The sequence below is a fragment of the Phascolarctos cinereus genome, unplaced genomic scaffold (genome assembly GCF_003287225.1).
Source record: "Phascolarctos cinereus isolate Bilbo 61053 unplaced genomic scaffold, phaCin_HiC Scaffold_9;HRSCAF=440, whole genome shotgun sequence".
Classification (NCBI taxonomy): domain Eukaryota; kingdom Metazoa; phylum Chordata; class Mammalia; order Diprotodontia; family Phascolarctidae; genus Phascolarctos; species Phascolarctos cinereus.
Genome location: NW_027556402.1, coordinates 33,403,894 through 33,421,826, shown reverse-complemented (window position 1 = coordinate 33,421,826; position 17,933 = coordinate 33,403,894). Strand labels below are relative to the sequence as shown.

The window sequence follows — 17,933 nt, the reverse complement described above, 5'->3', positions numbered from 1 at the left end:
ATGCTAATCACACCTTAGATTTCTTTAGCAATTTCAATTTTAGCGAGCGTGTTATTGAACCCATTTCAGAAATGAAACGCATTGAGCTATGATGTCACTATGTTTTTTAACAAAAAAAAATGGTCTTGCCCAAGGTCTTCATAAAAAACACATCAGTATCAGCCCACATCATTGTCTTAGGTAGTATTTTATTTAATTTTTAAATTTTTTTAAATTAACTTATTTTGTTTACCAACAATCACTTCCATAAGCTTTTGAGTTTTAAATTTTTCACCCCCTCCCTCCCCACGACAGCATGCAATCTGATATAGGCCCTACATATACATTCCTCTTAAATATATTTTCACATTAGTGATGTTGTGAGTAAGAATTAGAACCAATAGGAGGAACCACCAGAAAGAAGAAACAAAACACAAGAAAAAAATAGCAAATAGTATGCTTCAATCTGCATTCAAACTCCATAGTTCTTTCTTTGGATGTGGATAGCATTTTCCATCATGAGGCCTTTGGAGATGTCTTAGATCCTCATATTGCTGAGAAGGGCTAAGTCTATCAAAGTGAGTCATCTCACAACTTGACTGTTACTGTGTACAATGTTCTCCTGGTTCTCACTTCACTCAGCATCAGACCATACAAGTCTTTCTAGGTTTTTCTGAAGTCAGCGTGTTCATCATTTCTTATAGCACAATAGTATTCTATTATATTCATACACCACAGCTTGCTCAACCGTTCCCCAATTGATGGGCATCCCCTCAATTTCCAATTCTTTGCCACCACAAAAAGAACTGCTATGAATATTTTTGTACATGTGGGTCCTTTTCCCATTTGTTTGATCTCTTTGGGATACAGACCTAGAAGTGCTATTGCTGGGTCAAAGGGTATGCACATTTTTGTAGCCCTTTGGACATAGTTCCAAATTGCTCTCCAAAATGGTTGGATCATTTCACAACTCCACCAACAATGCATTAATGTTCCAATTTTCCCACATCTTCTCCAACGTTTATCATTTGCCTGTTTTGTCATGTTGGCCAATCTGATAAGTATGATGTGGTACCTCAGAGTTGTTTTGATTTGCATTTCTCTAATCAATAGTGATTTAGAGCATTTTTTCATATGGCTATAGATGGCTTTAATTTCTTCCTCCGAGAACTGTCTGTTCATATCCTTTGACCATTTATCAATTGAGGAATGACTTGCATTCTTATAAATTTGACTTAATTATGTATTTTAGAAATGAGACCCTTATCAGAGACACTGGTTGTAAAAATTCTTTCCCATTTTCTACTTCCTCTAATCTTGTTGCATTGGCTTTGTTTGCAAAAACTTTTCAATTTAATGTAATCAAAATTATCCATTTTGTATTTCATAATGTTCTCTATCTCCTGTTTGGTCATGAATTCTTCTGTTCTCCATAAATCTGACAGGTAAACTATTCCTTGTTCTCCCAGTTTGCTTATAGTATCAGCCTTTGTATCTGAATCATGAACCCATTTTGACTTTATTTTGGTATATACTGTGAGATTTTGGTCTATGCCTAGTTTCTGCCATACTCTTTTCTAGTTTTCCCAGCAGTTTTTGTCAAAGGGTGAGTTCTTATCCCAGAAGCTGGGGTCTTTGGGTTTATCAAATAATAGATTACTATAGTCATTGACTACTGTGTCTTGCATATTTAACCTATTCCACTGATCCACCACTCTATTTCTTAGCCAGTACCAAAGTTTTGATGATTGCTGCTTTATAATACAATTTAAGATCTGGAATTGCTAGGCCACCTTCCCTGCATTTCTTTTCATTAGTTCCCTTGATATTCTGGACCTTTTGTTATTCCAAATGAATCTTGTTATTATTTTTTCTAGCTCTATAAAATATTTTTTGGTAGTTTGATTGGTATGGCACTGAATAAGTAAATTACCATAGGTAGAATTTTCATTTTTATTATATTAGCTCAGCCCACCCATGAGCAACTGATGTTTTTCCAGTTATTTAGATCTGACTTTACTTGTGTGAAAAGTGTTTTGTAATTGTGTTCATAGAGTTCCTGGGTTTGTTTCAGTAGGTGGACTCCTAAATATTTTATAATGTCTGCAGTAAGTTTAAATGGAATTTCTCTTTCTATCTCTTGCTGTTGGGCTTTGTTAGTAATATATAGAAAAGTGGATGATTTGTGTGGGTTTATTTTATATCCTGCAACTTTGCTAAAGTTGTTTATTATTTCAAGTAGTTTTTTACTTGATTCTCTAGCATTCTCTAAGTATATCATCATGTCATCTGCAAAGAGTGATTGATAGCTTTGTTTTTTCTTTGCCTATTCTAATACCTTCAATTTATTTTTCTTCTCTTATTTTAGCTAGTATTTTATTAAAATAAAATTAACATTAATTTTATACCATAAGTGATTAACAAAAATAATTTTTGATATAAGGGATAATCTTGGACCTTTAGTACACAGCATTAATTCCTACATGAGGAAACTCAGAGCAAAGGCATTAACTCAGCTCAACTAACTAAAGGGTCACAGAGATGGCTGCTTCCAGAAGGTGGGACATGGTCCATGGTCACAGCCAGGATGTGTCAGAGTTGGGACTCAAACCTAGGTCTTCTTGGCTATGATGCCAGGAAACTCTTTATCCATTAGGCAGCATCGTGTCCCCAACAGAACATACACAGATATTTATTTATTTAATTCACATGCTTCAAATTCAAATATAGCAGTTAGCTTGAGACAAGTCATCTGTGCTATGAGCCTGTATTATGTCTGCTTGCATTGCAGTTGTTTTCAGATTCAATGCAGTAGTGCTGGCTCAAATAATCACACACATCCCATTCGTTTTAAGTTGGAGTGGCTACCCATCCAAGCATGTCCCATGCTCTGTGGATTACTAAAACTGAGTTACTAAGTGGTAAAGCCAGGCTTCAAGTTCAGCTCTCCTGACTTGTGGTTCTGCCAGCATTCCTGTATGCATTAGTAGAAGGCACCCTAGATTTAAAGTCAGGATCAGATTTAGAGCTGGAAGGATCCTTAGAGATAATTGGGTCAAACTCCTTCATTTTACAGACTAGGAAGTTGAAAATGACATGGAAGGTCATACCCATGGAAAGCAGAGTCAGGAATTGAACCCAAGTCTTAGTACAAATACAGAGTTCCTTCCCCTACAAGAACTGGGTTCAAATCTCAGCAGTGCTGCTATCAGTTCTAAACCCTATTATCCTATGTTGATGCCTGCATTCATTCACAAGTGTGGGCATCTATGAATGTGTTTATCAGTCAACCCCATTTATTGAAGCCCTTCTTATTCAATAAGCATTCATTAGGCTCCACTATATCCCAGGTATTGTGAGAGATGCTGGAGATACAATGACAAAAACTGCAAGTTCCTCAAGAAGGTTACTTGCTGTTGGAGAAAAACAACATGCGCAATGAAAATTAAATATGAAGTGTATACAATGTAGATACAAAGTAATTTTTGTATAGAAGGTACTAGCAATGGGTTACAGGGATATGCTCTCTGGTAGGGCTACCATTTGAGTGCTGTCTTAAGGGAAACTAGGGATTCTATTAGCAGAAATGAAGAGGAAATACTTCCAGGCATGAGGGGACAGTCTGTGCAAAAGTGCTACCTAATAGGTAATAATTACTACCTAGTATATATAGGACTTTAAGGTTTGCAAAATGTTTTATTGATACTGCCTCATTTTATCGTCACATCATCCTTGGGAGGTAAGTGCTATTATCCTCAATTTTATAGATGAGGAGACTGAGACAGACAGTGACTTGCCCAGAAATCCCAATCTGAGTCTCTCTCTGTCTCTCTTTCTCTCCCTTCTCTTCTCCTCTCTTCTCTTTACACACATATGTGTCTTACACAATATTATATATATATGTTTTATATATATATATGTATATATATACACATATATGTATATATATACATATAATATATTAGGGTTTTTTGAAAAGGATGTTCCAAAAGCCTTACTGCAATTTTAAGAAGCTTAAAGAAAAAGCTACAATTCTTAAGTTATTAAAGCTTCACTAAGACTTTTGGGACACCATGTTCTAAGAGGTTATCATTTCTAAGCAATTTACAGTTTGTACTACTTCCTCTTATAGTTAATATTGCTTGTCTATCTTTTGGTGGAGTTTGTTTTCCCTGGGTGATTGTGTAAGATTTCAGGAATGATTGATTATATTATTTTCTTTAATTCTGACAGAAACTTTATAACTATACCACAGGTAAGAAATAGCATGGTCTTCTAAATTTAGACTTTGTGTTTTAATTTGGAGTACATTTTATGAGACATTCTATGCCGAATTAGGAAAGGAAAAAAGGAAGAGGTGATGTAGTTTTGCATGTACGCAGTTAACTGGTAGGTGGCAACACAGGCCTGCATTTACTCCTAGTCACTTAGTAGGCTGCTTCCTCCAACTGCCTCCTTGATCAGCACAGAGAATGCTGAACAAGGATTAGCAATCAGATACACAGGCCTTCACAGCTAGGTCACTGAATTCAGGCTGGAATTGTTGTGCCCCAGAGCTGCTTCCCTTTGGCAGCTGCTCAGTTGCATAAAGAAAACTGATAGGTTCTAGTGCCCCTGTGGGATCTAGTTTATGAAGAACTGTGTATTCCTTTCCAAAACCAGACAGCCTTTTTCTGACTCTGTTTTGCTTTTGTCTGTACATCTCCAGGCCGAGCACAGTGTCTAGCAAATGGCAGGTGCTTAAATATTTATTGACGGATTCATTCATTTCTTGCTCTTGTTGAGATTTTGTTTTTCCTTCTTTTTTCTTAACTTGCATTTTATGTTGTCACAAAGTGCTTTCTGTACATTAAATAAATTTGAACCTCCCTGCATCCCTAGGAGGTTGGATCATAGCATCATAGATCTAGAATGGAAATTGACCTCAGAGGCCTTCCTGTTTAACCCTCTCATTTTATAGATGAGGAAACTGAGGCCTGGGCAGGTTAAGTGACTTTTCCAAGGCCACACAGGTAATAAGAATTTAGGTCTGAATTTGAACCCAGTTATTATGACTTCAGAGCTCATTCAGCAGAATTATTCTCAGCAGCAGTGTTATCCAAATTTTATGGATGCAAGTGACCATCCTTTCTGGGAAGCATGCTTAGATCTAGGACTCTTCTGGGGCCACATCTACTGTCCTTGGAGTCTCTTCTGGTTGTATATACCTTTGCTCTGGCCCTTTCTGTTGAATCCTTTGATAAGGCAGAGGCAACCAGAGGCTTCTGGTTGGTCCCCACATGCCACCTCTATCTGCTTCCTGTGGTAGAGGGCTATCTCAGTGGTCTGGCCATTAAGCAACAAGAGCTGCTCAATCAGTATACTTTAAGTGAGAAACAACATCCACTTTCAGGCTCTTACTCCTCACTTTTTTTTTTTGGCTGGGCAATGTGGTTAAGTGACTTGCCCAGGGTCACACAGCTAGTAAGTGTTATGTGTCTGAGGCCGGATTTGAAATCAGGTCCTCCTGAATTCAGGGCCAGTGCTCTTCGCCACCTAGCTGCCCCATTATTCCTCTCTTCTAAATGTGTGGTTTGGAGCTCAGCTCTCTCTTGGACTTGCTGTCTTTCCCCCTTCCCCTCTACCTCATCCCACCCTGGTCACTCATTCTTGGCAGCCAGAGCATATGCTTGTCTAAATGGGCCTGAGCCTGGTTCTTAAGGCCCTGGCTGGCTTTTCTGCTTTGTGTTTCTTTCCCTTGGTGCAGGTGACTGAAGAACAATCCGAGGTGGACATTTCCAGCCTTGGCCAATACCTCACAGACTCAAGAGGTCTGGGCTCATTGGGAGATTCAGGTAATGCTCCCAGCAGCAACTAAAGTCCTCATGGAGGAAAGGATGCATGTTGGAGGGAGGATAATCCCAGGTCATGCCAAAAGATAGAGATGTTCAGGGAGCTGCTTCAGAAGTAGAGAGTCAAGGTGAAGGTGAGCTGGCTGACCAGCAGTCCCCCCAAATAATTCAAATTTTGGCATTTTAAGTATTAATCTCTACGAGAGTACAATAGGAGTTAAAACATGCTTATGAGTACTTTGTGTTTTAGATATTTCTTTTGTGGTGGAAGAAATAAATAGCAGCCCTATATCTTGTTTTATACACTGAGTACCTTTCCAGAACGTACCTTGTTGACCCCTTTTGGGGATATACTAGACATGACATTTATGTCTATACAACATTATATTATTCTATTTTCCATCTCTGTGTCTTTACAGGTTGTCTCTTGAAGTCTGCTTTCCTGATTAGTGAGTTCCCAATATGGATTTACATTTCTGAGAGGCCCTAAGCATGCTGCTCACTTCTCTCCTAGTTCAATTTATTCTCTGGACCTCCCTACCAATTGCCAAGTACTCTCCTCCTTTCCTGCACCTACTCCCCATAAGCTGTTGGAGGGTAAGGACTATCTGTTTTTCTTATATTTGTAACCCTAGTACTTAGCACAGTATCTGACACATAGTGTTGTTTTTAAAGTTCTATCTTTAGATGTTTGTCTGTCATCTACTTATTCATAAGCTTCACCTTTTGTGTCAGAATTAGAAAATGTTTAGTTTTGTTTTACTGTTCTCTGCTCTTACATTTTCATATTCATTGTTGTGTTGCTCTCTTAGTTCTGATTACTTTATTTTGCATCAGTTTATGCCTTCCCACATTATCTGAATCCTTCACATTAGTCATTTTTTTGCATGTAGTCTAATAATTACATTCATCTATCACAATTTGTTTAGGTATTACCCAACTGATCAAGAAACATTAATTAAGCACCTACTGTGTGCCAGGTAGGGGGAACCCTGCTAGATATTGATCCTATCACACTGTCTTGGTCCTCCTTTAGGTAATATGCCTACCAGTGGGATCTCTGAGTCAAAAAGTGAACATTTTAGTGATTTTGGGGGGGAAATTCTAAAATGTTTTCCAGATCAATGAGACAGATTCATAGCTCTGCCAACAGCGTATTAGCGTGACTATCTTTCCACATTTCCTCCAACACTTTCCATTTTTTGTGATCTTTGCCAATCTGCTGGTTATAAGGTAAAAAGCGCAGAGTTGTTTTAATTTGCATTTTTCTTCTCAGTGATATGGAGAAATCTTTCATGTGTCTATTAATAGTTTGCAATTGTTCTTTTGAACTGCTTTCTTATATAGTAGCTGTATTTTGGGAAAGCAAGAATTTAATGTTGGAGACCTTATGGATTCCAGTCTCATGGTTACTGGGACTCAGCATCTTTTGTTACTGACGCAGCAAGAATCTCCCTGTTCTTACTTTTCTTCACCAGGCCACCTAAGAGGACTGAGAAGACGGAGTTTGTCAGCTGTAAGTATAGGGGCCATTGTCCACACTGCCTTCCTGCAGCTGCCCACCTCAGTGACAAGTCATATTGTCTACCCTCAAAAAACCATTGTGAGAACCTGGCTGACTTTAAACACAAAATTCCTTCACAGTATTGAAAATAAGAGTTTGTTTGACAAAACATGTAACATAAACCTTTTGAGGAATACCTGTTACAAAAAGTGGGCTATCCTTGCATATTATAAATGTAAGACCATATTCAACTTCTTCAGAACAGGATGGTAGAAAAATCTTGATTCCACATTCCATATCCTTCCCTGCTTCCCTTATCCCAACTTGGTATCACACACCTGGTTTTCTTGATCCATTTCTGGGGTTGTGACATATTCCTGTCCGAAGTTAACGCTTTTAATGGGCTAAAGTTCATTAATCTTCCAATCTAGCAAAACATTTTATTCCTGCCAACCTCTAGTGACAAGAACAGAAGGAAAAATGTACTTTAGAATGAGTCAGCCATCTTTAGATATCTCACTAGCTGTTTATAAAACCCTCTATAGCCTGGCGGTCTAAGAGATGCTCTTCAGACTAAGTAATATGAAAGGGAATCTCATGGCAATGAGATTCTTACCATATATATTTGTTTTTGACTTTATGTGAACAGTCTTAAATGAGCCCCCAGATCTTTCTAAGGTCTTTCTGTTGAAAAAGTCAGGGAGACCTGTGTATTTTTCATTTTTACCTTAGAACAGTTTTTTACCACAAAAATATCTATTAAAGTAAAAAAAAAAATCTACTGGGGCCATGCCAGTGAAGCTTGTTGGTGTCTTCTTCCTGGCTCCCTCCAACCTCTTGCACTCTAGCCTTCGATTCTGCCGGAAACTAAAGGCTCCAGCCCTGTGACCCTGGACTTTGATTGATGAGCATTTTGCCAGGTCTTGCCTGGTCTCAGGATCATCCCTGTCACTTCCTGGCCCTTTATGGGCCTTGCTACCAGAATTTCTGCCCCGTTCCCCAGCCCCTTTCTAGCTCTGAGAAGAACAATCAAAGCAACGCTACCATTCCTACAGATCAATCAGTTGGCTTGTGTCTCTAGTCACCATTCTGGATGACTCTCTTGTCCATAACAATCCTGCCTGGCCACCACTGCCCTTGGAGGTGCTGCCGCTTCCTGTTAGAGTGTTAAGTTCCATGAGGGAGGACAGAGAATGTCACCTTTCCTTTTATTTGTACTGTCAGCACTTAGCAGGGTAACTTGCACATAGTAAAGGCTTAATCCTTTTTTTTTTTTATGGATCTCTTTCCCAACTTCAAAAGTGTTAATTATTGAAGCAGGTAGAATCTGAGTTCATTATAGAAGGAAGTAGCATTTTAGCTTTTAAAGTCTGGGTAAGATTTCCATGGGCATGTTGGGGGAGGGGAAAGGGGAGAGGTCACTCAGAGTGTAGCCAACAGGGTAAAAAAAAAAGTGGAAATAGGACAGAGGAGATAGACTATGTATGGAGAATTGTGAGTAATCAAGTTTAACTAGAGCAGGGCTTCTTAACCAGGGGTCTGTAAATTTGCTTTCTTTTTTTAAAATTTATTTTATTTTTAACCTATGGAATAAAAAAGAATTTCTATAACACAGGACAATAAAAGATGATTGCCCATGAAACTGCAAGTCTACTATGTACAACTTGCCATTCCTTTTTTTAAAAATTAATTATTTTGATTTATCAACAATCATTCCTATAAGCTTTTGAGTTTTAAATTTTTCTCCCCCGCCCTCCTCACCTCCCTCCCCAAGATAGCATGAAATCTGATATAGGCTATATATATATAATATATATATAATTCCTATTAAACATATTTTCATATTAGTGATATAAGTAAGAATTAGAACCAATAGGAGGAACCACCAGAAAGAGGAAACAAAACACAACAGAAGAAAAAAAAATAGCAAATAGTATGCTTCCATCTGCATTCAAACTCCATAGTTCTTTCTGTGGATGTGGATAGCATTTTCCATCATGAGGCCTTTAGATATGTCTTAGATCCTTGTATTGCTGAGAAGGGTTAAGTCTATCAACATCACACAACGTGGCTGTTACTGTGTACAACATTCTCCTGGTTCTGCTCACTTCACTCACCATCAGACCATGCACAAATCTGCCTGTTCATCATTTCTTATAGCCCAGTGGTGTTCCATTACATTCATATACCACAACTTGTTCAGCCATTCACCAATTGATAGGCATCCTCTCAATTTCCAATTCTTTGCCACCACAAAAAGAGCTGCTATAAATATTTTTGTACATGTGGGTCCTTTTCCTATTTGTATGATCATTTTGGGATACAGCCCTAGAAGTGCTAGGGTCAAGGGTGCCATTCCTTTTAGATATACAACAAAGTTATCATGTAAATTTCTTTTTTTCTCTTTTTTTCTTCCCTCCCTCCCCCCAAGATGGTAGCCACCTTTAGACACAAATACGTATATATATGTAAAATTATTCTAGATATACCTCTATTTATCAGTTCTTTCTCTGGATGCAGATAGCATCTTTCTTTAAATGTCCTTTATGATTAATTTGGGTATTTATAATAATCAAAATGACTTGTTCACTCAAGGTCATTCTTCCCCCCCCCCGCCCCCGGCAATTGGGGTTAAGTGACTTGCCCAGGGTCATACAGCTAGTAAGTGTCAAGTGTTTGGTCTGAGCCTGAATTTGAACTCAGGTCCTCCTGATTTCAGGGCTGGTTCTCTATCACTGCACCACCTAGCTGGCCCTCAAGGTCATTCTTAAAGTAAGATTGCTGTTACTATATACAATATTCTCTTGGTTCTGCTCATTTCAGTCTGCATTGTTTCTATCCATGTTTTTTTAAGATCATTGAGCTCATCATTTCTTACAGCACTGTAGTATTCTGTCACAATCATATACCACAATGTGTTCAGCCATTTGCTTTCTTAACATTTTGATAACTTTTTCAATATAATTGATTTCCTTTGTAGTCCTGTGTACTTTATGCATGTAAAAATATTATTCTGAGAAGGGGTTCATAGTCTTACCAGACTGCCCTCTTTGGCAGTACAAAACACAAAAAAAGCTTAAGAACCTCTGGACTAGAACAGAGCATGTGAAAGGGAGTAAAAGAAGGAGTCTGAGCTTTGCTTGGTTGACATTGGGTTTGTGCAGAAGAGGGATATAAACAGTCTCTACGTGGGGTAGACAAATGTGCCAGTGAGTGGATTGGGGTGAGGAAAGTTTGGAGAAGCAAAGAAATGTTAGAATGCTAAGAGTCCAGACAGGTGTCCTTAAGGGCCTGGACTAAGGTGGAGGTGGTGAGATGGGAGGAATGGATGAAAAAAATAAACTGGTTTTGGGAACTGTGTCAATATGAGAAGTGAGAGAGAGAAAAGTCAAAGATAACACCAGGCCTCATTCGTGGAAGATGAAGTGAGTGATGTACTGCCTGCCCACAGTGCAATCAAGAGGAACAGTTTTTCAGAAAGATAATGATCTTGGTTTTGGACATAAGCTCATGGGATTTAAAGACTGAAGGGACCTTAAAGATCACCTTGTTCAACCCCTCATTTTATGTATGAAGAAAAATGAGGGGATGGGGGGGTAAAGTGACTTGAGGTCTCCTGGACAGTAAGTGGCCGAGTTAGGATTCAAACTCAGGTCTTCTGATCCTAAGATCAGAGATCACTCCCCTCTGGTATGCGTTGAATTTGAGGTGCCAGTAGTACATCTAGGTAGAGATGACCCCTAGATGTATGGAGATGTGAGTCTACAGCATGGAAAAGGGGCCAGAGCTGGACATCACCATGTGCTTATCTACATCGAGTTGATAGTTGAGTCCAAGAGACCAAATGAGTTTGCTAAGGCAGAAAGTGCAAAGAGAAGAGAGCTGAAGGTAGAGCATTGGTGAACACCCACCTAAGGGGTCAAGAAAAGGAGGAAGAGGGCCAGCAAAGGAGAGAGAAACAGCATAGTATAGCAGAATGGAGATGGGACATAAGTGTTCTGAACCCTTTTATGTCACGAACTCTCTGGCAATCTGGTGAAGGCCATAGACTCCTCAGAATAATGTTTTAAATTCATATAATAAAATACATAGAGGGGAAGCTAGATGACATGGTGGATAGAGCACCAGCACTGGGGTTGGAAGGACCTGAGTTCAAATCCAGCCTCAGACACCTATTGTATAGATCCTGGACACTTGATGCCAATTACCAAAAAAAAAAAACCAAAAAACAGTCCAACAATAACAATAACATAGGATTACAAAGGGAACCAACCATATTGAAATAAATTTGTAATTTTTCCCATCTAGTCTCACAACCTACTGAAATCTATCCACAGACCCTTGGAAGCCATGGACTATAGATTAAGAACCCAGGATTTAGAGTCAAAAGACTTGAGTTCATGCCCCAGCTCTTCCAAGGATGACCTTGGAGAAATTACTTTCCTTTTCTGAATCTTAGTTTCCTTCTCCGTAAAATGAGGGGCTTGAGTAGATCTCTAACGGATCTTGCTGCTTTGACATTCAGTGAGGAGGAGCAATTGTGGAGGCAGGAGGAGAACTGGCAGCATAGGGTATTTCAGAAGTCAAAAGAGAAAAGGACTAATCACCAGTCAGTCAGAGAGCATTTATTCGATGCCAACTGTATACTCTACACGGTACTGAGCACTGGGTGACAAAGAAGGGCAAAAGACTGTCAAGAAGCTCCCAGTCTAAGGGAGAGACAACATGCAGGCAATCAACGGAGGGAAAGCACTACCACTGGGGGAATTGGGAATGGTTTCCTGTAGAAGGTAGGATTTTAGCTGAGTCTTGAAGGACATCAAGAGAGAAAGATGAGGAGGAAGAGAGTTCCAGGTTCAGGAGACAGCTAGTGAAAGTGCCCGGAGTTAGGAGATGAAATTTCTTGTTCAAAGAACCTCAAGGAGGCTAGTGTCTCTAGCTCATAGAGTAACTCAGGGTGTTGCATAGATGTTAAGAGGGATGAGGACTGAAAAGCATGTCTTTGGATTTGTCTGTTAGAAGCTCGTTGGTGACTTTGAGGGAATAATTTCAGTAGAACGCTAAGGGCAAGAGCCAGATTTCAAGGAATTAAACAAGGGAGTGGTAGGACTATTCACAGACAGCTTTTGTAAGAGAAACTTCACTGTGAAAGGAAGATTGATCTGATTTCATGCTCTTCTGGGCACTTAACATCATACTTGCATGGACCAGTGAATTTGGGAAGATTCCTCTATCCCCAGGTATAATGGCATTGTACAAGATTTATTATGTGTCTCTCTGGGAACACTGAACTCCTGGAAAGAATGATAAGCTGGGGAGTGAGTTTAACTTGAAATAAATATTGCTCCTTTTGTAATTGAAAAAAAAATCGACTTGCAGTTTGGGGATAATGAAAGTCTAGGTTATTTCACCTGGGCATTGGGCAGACACTCTGCCAAGCTATGCATGGGTGATCTATCACCTCCAAGGGGGGTGATCAACCCCTCCCATCTTCAGGAGCTGCTCAGTGCTTGACTTCACATAGAAATAAATGTCTCACACATGTCTGGGTCATTGGTACTGCTTCAGTGATAACTCTAAGGATATGGGCCAGAGCCAGCTGGAGCCTTCCACTATTCCTTTCTCAAATATGTGCCAGTTCAGTTTCCCAGGGAGTATATTACCCAGGCCCATGTACTTTCATGAGGCTGTCCAATTCCATGTCTATCAATAGAGTGGCAGCATATGTTTAATTGTTCATTTCTTAAATTTATCATCCCTTCTGGCACACTGTCCCTGGTTCTCATTTCTCACAGTACCCACTCTATTTCCTAGCATTTTAATTCAGTGGCAGACAAAATGCTGTCTCTGGCCCCTGCTCCTTAATTTCTGCTTTGAGGTTATTTTGCCTTTTGATTGATTTTGACCTCACTAATGGAATGCCCCCTAGTCACATAGCCCAGATCTGTAAGGACTCTTTATGACAGGAATATTGCTAAGCAAGCAAAAACTTTATAAATGTACTTTTTTTTTTTTACTGGGGAAGGAAGGAAAAAACTCCCATCTTGGCATTTGTCTGTATGATTTCATCAGATACAGAACATTTCTCTTAAATTTTGGTGTGGAATTTATGCAAGCATTTGTAAGGAATCATGAAGGGGGCTTATTGTCCAAGAAGGCTTATTTAGAGTTAGATATTTAAACCAGTTTAATTAACTGCATCTGAGATCACAGCACACTGGACTCTCTGATTAGGGAAGCCCCCAATTTTTTATTATTTTATCATTGGATTTTTCTTGTAGACTCAAAAAAACAACAACACCCTACCCAACCAATCCAAGATAGGTGACCCCAACATTTATTTCCATCAAAAATAGCCATTGAGAAGATTCTCAAATCCATTTTGAAATACCTCTCCATTCGGTGGAATGACTAATGGGAATCTTTTATTGAAGAGCAAATGTTCAAAAGACACATCATTAGTTTGATTAGGTAATAAGGATATGCCCTTTATTTGTTGGACTCTGGAAAATGCATGACAAATGAGAGTACTTTAACCAGAGGGACACGTATTCTATACCACATAGTCTGACCGTGAAGTAAATTATAGTGCTATTGAGATAGAGAGTCAGTGAAGGATTTGAGGGTTTTCAATAAGTGAAACCAGTTTATAAAGTCCTATGCCCCTAGAATGTCTAGTATCTAGCTTAGTGTTAAGTAATTCAAGAATCCGAAATAACTCCATCATAAAAATGTGGTTAAATTTAACAACCAACAGGCCATAGTCATTTGGAGCTGATAGAGGCTGAATCTGTGATTCCTCCCAAATGAGGAAGCTCCCTCTACCAATGCAAGTCATTCTATGCAATTAATTGTTAGAGAGTTGTGCATGGCAATTAAAGCTTAAGTGACTTGCCCCAGGGTCATATAGTCACCAAGAGTCCAAGATGTCGCTTTAACTCAGGTCTTCCTGGCACCAAGGTTAGCTGTTTCTCCCTTGTCAAGTTCTTTCTTGGGAAAACAAGTTTTATTACTGGTATTTCAATAGGAACATTATTTTTGAAGGTTTGGCCTTTTTGCTTTACCTCGTTGACCTAAGGACATTTCAGAGCAATCAGACCAGCAATGCTTTGTTTGTATTTGGCATCTACCTCTACAATTTGTATGTAAAACTGTAGAGCAGATTTTCCCATCTGACAAAGAGTGCTAAAGACAAACGATTGCCTTCTTGTAGTCTTTTATATAATACATGTGAAGATGGTTGTGTTCATATTCTTGTTCTATGAGATAATTCTATGCCACCCTTTGTCCAGATTATTCTGGACACCTGCTGGTCAGAGCTCCAGATTCTTTCTAGGGTGACTGGTTGATAGGGAGACCCCTCTCATTCCAAGAATGAATTCTGGAAAAAGGGACAAAAGTAGCTCATGAAGATCTCTCTTTAAATCTGGATATAGATAGATCGATAGATAGATCGACACTTGCGTATGTGTATGTGTGTATATATATATATATATATATATATATATATACATTTTTATGTTTTCTCTCCTGTTTTTAATTTAAGGATCTCTGAGTAATCATTTGCTTATAGGAAACTTAAACCAAAACATTTTAATAGTCCTTTTCTTAGAACTTTTTTAGTCTCAGTCACCTATGACTGAGTAGGCCAGGGTCCAAGCGCTACGCTTTGGGTTGGGTCTTTGTGTTGATGTCAGCCCTCTCTCCATTCATTCATTCATCTAATAAACATTTATTGAGCTATTGCTATGTGCAAGATTCTAGAAGGGTTATAAAGGTAAGTTAAAATCTAAGTGGAATGGTAGAGGAAAGCAAGGGTGCAAATTATTTTAAATCAGTAGAAGAATAGAATTTAAGGATCCTAAGAGAGATGCCAGCAAAGTACTATGGAGTTTCATTAGAGGGATAGTTCATTTCTAATTGGGATGGGGTCCCAAAGATAAGAAATCTTCAAGAGGAGATCCAAACTGAGTCTCAAATGATAGATAGAAGAGAGATGAATGGCGGAGGGGGGGCCGGGTAGAAAGGAAGAAGAAAGAGGGAGAGGGGAGTGCATAGTTTTGCTCCACAACAGATGCCAGGCTCTCTGGCCTAGCTTAGCACAGTAGAAGTCATGCTGGAGATTCCCAAAAGCCCTAGGAATGTTACCGAGGTAATTTACTTCTGCCTTATGGACAAATGGTCATTGTTGGTATTCCCTTGTATACTAACTGCCAGAAGGAGAGTTCAGGAGACACTGAGATCTGTGACCTTTTAACTATACATATATATACACATGTGTGGCTTTATATTTTTGATCACTGTATTTCAGTATAATTGGTTTGCGAGACTTTTTACTGGCCAGTCCCCACCCAGAACTCTCTCCTCTTCATCTCTGCCTCTTGTCTTCCTTCAAGGCTCAGCTGAAATACCTCCTTTTTATAAGAAGCCTTTCTTGATCCCCCTTAATGCTAATATTGCTTTTCCTGGGTTTATTATTTCCAATTTATCTCATATATATACATATATATGTATATATATGTATATATGTATGTATGTGTGTGGATATATACACGTGTGGATATATGTATGTGTGGAAATGTATGTGGATATATGTGTGTGTGTGTATATGTGTGTGTGTGTATGTGTATATATATATATATATGTGTGTGTGTGTGTGTATATATGTGTGTGTGTGTGTGTGTGTGTGTAGTTCATACATTTGCATATTGTCTCCCCCATTAGGATGTAAGATCCTTGAGAGGAAGGAAAATCTTTTGCCTCTTTCTTTGTATTCCTAGTGCTTACTAGGTGCCTGACACATAGTAAGCGCTTAATTAAAGCTTGTTAACTGACTGATTGACATTGTAATACTGTGTCATTTTATTCACTTAATAAAGTGAATAAAATGAGCTTCCAAAGGAGTCTGGGAGACCAAAAAGTGAAGGATTTCCTGCTCTAGAGCAAGGCTGCTCTGGCCTAGTTCCCCAAAATGAAAGGTGAAAGAAGTGAAACCGTTAAAAGGGGGTAAAATCTGCAAACCCCTGGGCTTAATGATTAATGGAAAATACTTTATTGAACTTAGGCCCTGAGGTGGAATTTGGAATCTGCCCTTTGTCTGCAGATAAAGCTGATTGTCCCAGGTGCTGAGGTTTTTCTCCTGCTCGGCTGCAATCAGTGCAGCCTCCTGGTGGGTGCAGGCCGGCCTGCCCCGAGCTCCAGGCGCTGCTGGGGACTGGACCCGACCCGAGTCGACGATGATTCTTCTGGCCGTTCTTTTTCTTTGCTTCATCTCCTCCTACTCTGCGTCTGTTAAAGGTAAGTTTGTGCGGCCCATTGTTTTTTAAAAACCAAATCACTGGGTAGTAAAAATGGCATATTTCAGTCTTAAAAAAGGACAAACAAAAGTCTTGCAAAAAGCCTTTCTCCAGAATGGTTAGGAAGACAGAACTAGGGGTTGGTGGGAGATGGAAACACACATGAAGTCTGACATTCACTGAACAAAGCTGGGCTTTCTTGGAGTTTTTAGTTTGCCAAACCAAGTGCTTTTTGGCTTGAATCAGCCATTCATACTTTCTTTAAAAAAAAAAAAAGAAGAAGAAGCGTGCTCTTGTTTCAAGGAGCTCTTGTTTGCTGTTCATTCACAGAATGTTTCTCCCTCATTTGACTTGTAAAAGGAAGTCTAGAGTCGTGATTTCCTCCAGAGTTGCTTAGCAATGCAGTGCTTAGTGGCACTTCGCCTTCAGGAAAAATCAGGCCCCAGTCTGAATGGGACTTGTGGGCCTCTCTCCCTAACTTTTCATAATCAACCCCGGAGCCATTTTCAGAGCACTGGCCAGAGAAGCATGAATGGGAACTCTGAAGAATCTATTAAATTTCATTGTCCTTCATCAATACCAAAACTGTAACACTACCAGCAACTTGCAAGAATTACAGTTATATATTATTAAGTGGGAAATTTGCCGCCTTTGAAAAGACCAAATGACTAATTCACGCTTTTTGTTTTAAGATACAATTAATTAATTGGTAGAGCTATATATGATTTAATAAAGAGTAAGAGACACTCTTCATTTTAAAAGGTCCCTATTTAGCGTGATGTGTCTCTGGTGAAGGACAATCTTAAAATAACCTTTTGTACAAGACTCAATAGAGCAGTGTTTCATAAACATCTTGGTATGATAAATGACCCTTGTTCAGTTCTGGAGCAAATACTGCCTAGGCTAGTCATGCTAAGACATTTAAAAGAGGCCATGTAACTTAGAAGGCTTATCGTTAGGTAATAATACAAGCAACCCATTCACGATGTCTTTTCTCTAGGTGGGAATTACATTTAATATATTTATGGCTTTTAAAATTCAAAGGGTGGTGTGGTCCTTTCAGGTCTTCTTGTGTGATAAAAAATAATTTCTAAAATGAAATTACCATTCTTGGTTGCTTGAGCAAGACAGGACGGGTTAGAATTAATAGGTGTGATTAATCTAAACTCACCGCACTAAATTTTTGAGTCTCTAATAATTTTTTCTTCAGTTCTAAGGTAGTGTGAAGAATACTGGGTTTGGAATCAGCAGTCCAGGGCTCAAATGTTAGCTCTTCCATTTACAACTTTTGTAACCTTGGGCAAGTCACTTAACCTTTTTGTG

At 39.0% G+C, this 17,933-nt stretch overlaps 1 protein-coding gene across 1 annotated transcript in view; it reads left to right on the top strand.

The window, feature by feature from the left end:
• The first annotated feature begins 5,342 nt into the window (after positions 1-5,342).
• Positions 5,343-17,933, top strand: part of MTTP (microsomal triglyceride transfer protein) — a 75,836-nt gene continuing 63,245 nt past the window's right edge. The window contains 4 exon segments of the mRNA XM_078148451.1: positions 5,343-5,813; positions 6,230-6,407; positions 7,289-7,326; positions 16,418-16,611. Of these exon segments, the coding sequence (XP_078004577.1) occupies positions 16,551-16,611 (61 nt within the window). The 5' untranslated portion in view covers positions 5,343-5,813; positions 6,230-6,407; positions 7,289-7,326; positions 16,418-16,550.